The sequence below is a fragment of the Astatotilapia calliptera genome, chromosome 22, assembly GCF_964374335.1.
Source record: "Astatotilapia calliptera chromosome 22, fAstCal68.1, whole genome shotgun sequence".
In the NCBI taxonomy this organism is placed as follows: domain Eukaryota; kingdom Metazoa; phylum Chordata; class Actinopteri; order Cichliformes; family Cichlidae; genus Astatotilapia; species Astatotilapia calliptera.
In genome coordinates, this window is record NC_137442.1 from 1,420,001 (window position 1) to 1,426,340 (window position 6,340).

The 6,340-nt window shown below is 41.8% G+C and overlaps 1 protein-coding gene across 2 annotated transcripts in view; it reads right to left on the reverse strand.

Moving 5' to 3' along the window:
- Window positions 1-6,137, reverse strand: part of LOC145423815 (uncharacterized) — a 9,979-nt gene extending 3,842 nt beyond the window's left edge. Inside the window, exons 1-4 of one of the 2 annotated variants that reach the window (XM_080296694.1) lie at window positions 6,035-6,137; window positions 5,193-5,465; window positions 1,898-3,004; window positions 1-147 (exon numbers count right to left, since the gene is read on the reverse strand). The exon at window positions 1-147 is cut by the window's left edge and continues 297 nt beyond it. In XM_080296694.1, the coding sequence (XP_080152820.1) occupies window positions 1-147; window positions 1,898-1,967 (217 nt within the window). In that variant the 5' untranslated portion in view covers window positions 1,968-3,004; window positions 5,193-5,465; window positions 6,035-6,137. Of the gene's footprint in view, window positions 148-1,897; window positions 3,744-5,192; window positions 5,466-6,034 lie in introns of those variants that run through there. The other variant, XM_080296695.1, reaches the window with a different exon arrangement.
- Window positions 6,138-6,340: the final 203 nt, after the last annotated feature.

The window sequence follows — 6,340 nt, forward strand, 5'->3', positions numbered from 1 at the left end:
TTGTTGTTGTTGTTGTCGTTGTTGTTGTTGTTGTCGGTGTTGTTGTTGTTGTTGGTGTTGTTGTCGGTGTTGTTGTTGTTGTTGTTGTCGGTGTTGTTGTTGTTGTTGTCGTCGTCGTTGGTGTTGTTGTTGTTGTTGTCTTCTTACCTTGAGTAACAGACAAAATAGCTACATGAGAATTGATTAACAGAACTGACTGTTTACTTTTAATATAAGAATCTAAAGCATAAATAATTTCTGAAACTAAAAACTAAAATACAAATAATTGGATGTTTGTCTGTACTTTATTTCCCAAAGTGAGTCGGGGTATATATGCATATTTGTGCACAGTATGAACGGTATAGTTTGCTATACTGGGGCCACCGTGGCTCAGGGGGTTGGGAAGCGCATCGGTAACTGGAAGGTCGCCGGTTTGGGCTCTCTGTCCTGGTCGTTGTGTCCTTGGGCAAGACCCGCCTACTGGTGATGGGCGGATGGCGCGATATGGCAGCCTCGCTTCTGTCAGTCTGCCCCAGGGCAGCTGTGGCTACAACTGTAGCTGCCTCCACCAGTGTGTGAATGAATAGTTGCATTGTACAGAAAAGCGCCATATAAATGCAATCCATTATACTACAGATGATGTAAACTTCTTCATGCAGGGGTTTTTAGAAGAACGACTTATTTATGTCTTCTATTGTTTTCCTTTGGCTGCTTTGTCTCTCATTTCCCTTCCAGTCCCTGAACCTGACCATGTTCAGAGGAATGCTCTTTGTTAAGTCACTTATCATCATCTATGAATCAGTCAAGTATAAAAACAAGTGTCCTAACTCAGGGAAGGAAGCAGTGTTGTGTCTACACATATCAGGCAATTCAGCAGAAAATCCATTTTAAATCGTATCTTTAGGTGTTTTGTTATTATGTAGTTTTAAATTCAATTTTTTTAGTAGATAGTGTCTAATCACAGCCACAGTTGCCTTAAGGCATCTTTTATATTGCAAGATAGACCCTGACAATAACACAGAGTTGTCAAAGGAAAATTGTTTTTATATAATGTGATCAGCTTCATGAAATGTATTCTTTTATTGATCACTAAGCAAATGTCTACGTGACCTTTGACTTGTACTTTTGTGTGATAAACAACTAACAGCTTCCTCTTTCTGTAAGAACGTACAGATTTAGAAAAAGGGGAACCTCAGCTCAGAGTTCTTAGAATAATCATACATACAGCACATACATCACACCAGCACACACAACCCCGAGTCCCCGTGTTTTTGCTCGGCGGGCGTGATCGCGGATGCTGTGCAGGTCCACACGGCACCGCAGACCACGCCCCGCCACAAACACTGAAGGCAGTTACAAAACATATTCACGTTCAAGCTCCTTACAACTGTACAAACTCTGCTTTTGCCTTTTATACTTCATTGCTTTAGATGGCAGCCAGTGCTGCTGCGACAAAAAGAGCGGAGATGGCACGTGTAACATCGCCTTCTCTGATGTCTGTGTCAGTGTTCCTGGTCACCCAGTGTTTTCAGTTTTCACATGTTCAGTTTATTTTCCACAGCCGTGTTTTTCACTTTCTGTTGTCTGTGCAGGCTGTCTACCTGTGTATTGTGTTCCAGTTCATCCCATGCATCATTAGTTGGAGTTCAGCCGTGTACTCACCTGTCTCCAGTCGTTAGTTAGTCATGCATTTGGACTGGTGAATGGTAAATGGAGTACTGGAGTACTCAAAGCATCCACCCCATACACACCCATTCACACAAGCACTATTATCTACACGTTGAGTGCTCTGTAACTATCATTCATACATCATTCATTCGTACTCTGATGGATGCATCGGAGAGCAAGTCGGGGTTAGTACAGTATCTTATATTAGGCATGCAAACTAGGGGAGCCAGGGATCGAACTACCAACTGACCTGCTCTTCCTCCTGAGCTACAGCCACCCTGTTGAAGCCCTTGGTTCCCTCCAGTCCTTTGTCGTGTCATAGATGTTGCCTATCCCGTGTGTTCTGCTCAAATCAGTTAGCCAGTCAATCAATGTCCGTTCATGTTCTGTTCATCCACTCTGTGATAAAGGCCGTGGTAATCCTTCACTAATCAACGAGTCCTGTGTTTCATCTCTTCCTCTCCTCCACACACGAAGCTCCTGACAATCTGCATCTGATGTAATAACTCAAACAGAAACATTTTCTGATGCAATTTCACATTTTTTTCTTTATTAAAGAAAAATAATGGTGGATTCTCCCTACAGCGCCCTTCTTTCTATAATAAATATAATTCCATTGTCATCATTTATAACTTTGACTCTTGAAGTAAATTTGATTGGTCACCAGTGAACTGTGGGAATCTTTACTGTGCATCACAAAGCTGCTGTTGGACAGGAGCAGCAGACTGTCACTGCTGTACTCAGCTGTGTATTTGCATCTTGCTCAAAACCTCAACCCACTCGTATGAGTGTGTGGTAGTTTCATATCTCAGCGTTAAACCTGGCCTAACTTTGTCTACATGTACAACACTCTGTGAGACTGAGACAGACTGAAAGCAAACTTCTAGTTTCTCTTCAGTCTGACTCCTATTGAATCGTTACTTTACATATTCAGATTCATGCAGCACTGATTCTGGGTCAGTTTTTATTACAAACATCCAGCAGCCTGTCAGTGTGCTCGCTGTGGATGTTTCACTCCTGAACCACAGTGGAGACACAAGCTGATGGTCTCAGTCAGGCTGACACTAACAGGCTTCATGTTTGACGGTCAGAGGTTCATGTGTCTCACCTCTGTCAGATCTCTGTCCTTTGGTCACTGTCACATAAGCAGCTGGTTTCCCATCACAGTAGTACAGTCCAGAGTCAGCAGGCTCAGCTTCTCTTATAGTTAATGTTTTGTCTCTACGGGAAAAATAATTCCTTCTATAATTTATTTCTCCAGAGTCTCGTCTCCATGTTGGACCAGCTGATCCTCCAACATCACCAGGACATTTCAGTAAGACGCTGCCTCTCTCTTCAACATGGCGTCTTATTGTTCCTGTGAATAACAAATGAATGTGTGACTAAAAACCACGATTGAGCTTGTAAAATGGACAATTATTGACTTTTCTTGTGTTCATTATGAAATCAGGGGCCCAAACAAACAAACAAAAAATAAAAACAAACAATATCAAAAAAGCAAAAGCAAATAGCTAATTAAAGAAATGTGATGAATGAACCTATTGAGACCTGAGGGATGTGTCTAGATTACGGGGTTAGCAGGCATGTAGGCTCGGTCACCATGGTAACTGGAACATGGAACCTGGTTTTGTTAGAGTTTCAGTGTAAAACTGGGAGTTAGTGACACATTTATCATTTAAAGTAATTCATCCCAACATGCAAACTGTGGTGCATCGACACAACAAGGTGCTGGAGTTTAGTTGGTGATACAGAGAATGGACAGTTTTATTTTTGGTCTCTAAACCACAACTGCTATTAGAGTTAACAGAAGAAAGGTTACAAAACTGGATCATCCAGTTTGCACACTGTTAATTATAGAGAATATTAACATTTATTTAATTTTATTTTCTCATTTACATGTACTCTTCATGTCAGACCTAAAGCCAATGAATGGCTTTTTCATTTTTTTTAAATAATTACGTCCCAAAAACCAAACGACCCCCTGTGATGTGAGTAACGGCGACAGTGGGGAGGAAAAACTCCCTTTAACAGGAAAAAACCTCCGGCAAAAACAGGCTCAGGGAGGGGCGGGGCCATCTGCTGCGACCATTTGAGAGTAAACACATAGAGAGTGAAGAAACACCCAGTGCATCATGGGAATCCCTGGCAGCCTACGTCTATTGCAGCATACCTAAGGGAGGATTCAGGGTCACCTGGTCCAGCCCTAACTATATGCTTTAGCAAAAAGGAAAGTTTGAAGCCTGATCTTGAAAGTAGAGATAGTGTCTGTCTCCTGAATCCAAACTGGAAGCTGGTTCCACAGAAGAGGGGCCTGAAAACTGAAGGCTCTGCCTCCCATTCTACTTTTAAATACTCTAGGAACAACAAGTAGGCCTGCAGAGCGAGAGCGAAGTGCTCTAATAGGGTGATATGGTACTACAAGGTCATTAAGATAAGATGGGGCCTGATTATTTAAGACCTTGTATGTGAGGAGCAGGATTTTGAATTCTGGATTTAACAGGAAGCCAAAACAGGAGAAATCTGCTCTCTCTTTCTAGTCCCTGTCAGGACTCTTGCTGCAGCATTTTGGATCAGCTGAAGGATTTTCAGGGAGTTTTTAGGACTTCCTGATAATAATGAATTACAGTCGTCCAGCCTGGAAGTAATAAATGCATGAACTAGTTTTTCAGCGTCACTCTGAGACAGGATATTTCTAACTTTAGAGATGTTGCACAAATGGAAGAACGCAGTCTTACATATTTGTTTAATATGTGCGTTGAAGGACATGTCCTGGTCAAAAATGACTCCAAGGTTCCTCACAGTGTTACTGGAGGCCAAGGTAATGCCATCCAGAGTAAGAATCTGCTTAGATACCATATTTCTAAGATTTTCAGGGCCGAGTACAATAACCTCAGTTTGATCTGAATTAAGAAGCAGAAAGTCAGAGGTCAGGTTAAACAATCTGAGATAAGCTCCAGCTTCTTGATAAAGCTCTGTGGCTGGAAAAGCAGATTCATGGACGCCTCTGTTGCCTTGTTTGCAGCACTACTGTTGGCATTTGTTCTTGTAATATTTACAGTGTTTGTGGTTTAATACTGTCTGACTGAATCACACTAGGCTGCATAATTGTTCCATTTTCTGTGAAAGACCACATTAACCGTCCAACGTGGTCCGACTCCTGATCACGTTCCAGTAGAATCAAAACTAAAGCGCCGACAACAGCAACAATCCCCACATCCACATTTACACCACACATTGTGTTGCTGCTCTCTTGTTACAGCACACAGAGACACTTGATAACCACGTTGGTAATACCGGCGATCACTGCACAATAACCCACACTGAAATGCTTCAGTGTGGTTTGAGTTTACAGAGAGCAGAGATAAGACTTTTATGTAGCTGCTCACAGGTTACTGCAGCATGTGAGGTTACACATGAAGAACATTACAGTTATTACTTTATATAAAATGCAAACGCAGCATTTATTAACACACTGATGTTTGAGGGTTTTTTTAAAATCAGAAATGATTTTTAAAGAGTAAACAGGTTAACGCTGATAAAGTTACCTGATGGGATCACTGTCAGCTCCTCTGCCAGGTAACTATTACAGAAGTATCTGCCAGAGTCTGAGGGAGCAGCTCTGAGGATGATCAGAGACCCGTCAGCCTGTGAATCGTATCGTTTCTGTGGATCATTGATGTGTTTTATGTTTCTTTCTCCATCAACAGTGAGTATGTCAGCTCTGCTTCCTCCACTCTCTCTGCTCCACCTCACTTTACCCTGTAGATAGTAAGGACAGCGCACAGTGAGCTGCGTCCCCTCTACTTCCCGGGTTAAACCTGCAAAACAAAAGCATTTTTAAAATCATGTCTCAGACTCACCGAGTACACGTTAACATCACATGACTCTCTGTCTCATGAAAAGTGACCTGAGTGTTACTCTGTGCTCTGTCCTCAAGTTAAGCTAAGCATCACACCTGACAGAAGGAAGCAAGTTAACTGACAGTTTGTTAGGAAACAGCAGGATATTTGCCGTCCTATGAATGTTTCCTGATTGTAAATTCTTAAAGCTTTAGTCTGAAAATGATTATTTCATTATCTTATTATGAATCAATCAATAAAAAGCTGAACCTCAGGTAAAAATCACAGTTTTTCATGAATGTTGTTTTCAAACAGTTCGTCTAAAACAAACAGAGGATTTCATTTTTAAAACTTTTCTTCCGGAAGATGAAACGTGAAGTTTGAGCTACACTGACACCATAACTCGACTTCCTGTGATCGTGTGTCTGCTTCACACTCTGAACTCGTTTTCTATAATCGTGTGAAATCCCTGAAACTACAAACACCAACACAAATGCACATGTGTGAAAACTATAAAGTATATCAGACATTAATGCAAAGTGTCCCACCTGCTGTGGTATGACCGCTCAGAGCGCAGGCTAACAGGCAGCAGTAGATGTTCACCCACATCCTGACAGGCTGAAGTGTCTGAACTCACAGTGACCACCGTCTGTGTTTGAACAGAGAACAGGAAGTCAGCGCCTCTGTGAACACGCCTGCTCTTCTATTTCTGAGGTTCTGTGGTCAGAGAACAGACGCTTTCTCTCGTTATTATAACCTGTTACACTTGTTTCAAATCCAGTGACTGTAACTAAACTCACCGACTGCTGTTAGAACTCAGACACACAGATACATGATGGAGATTCATTTGGTGA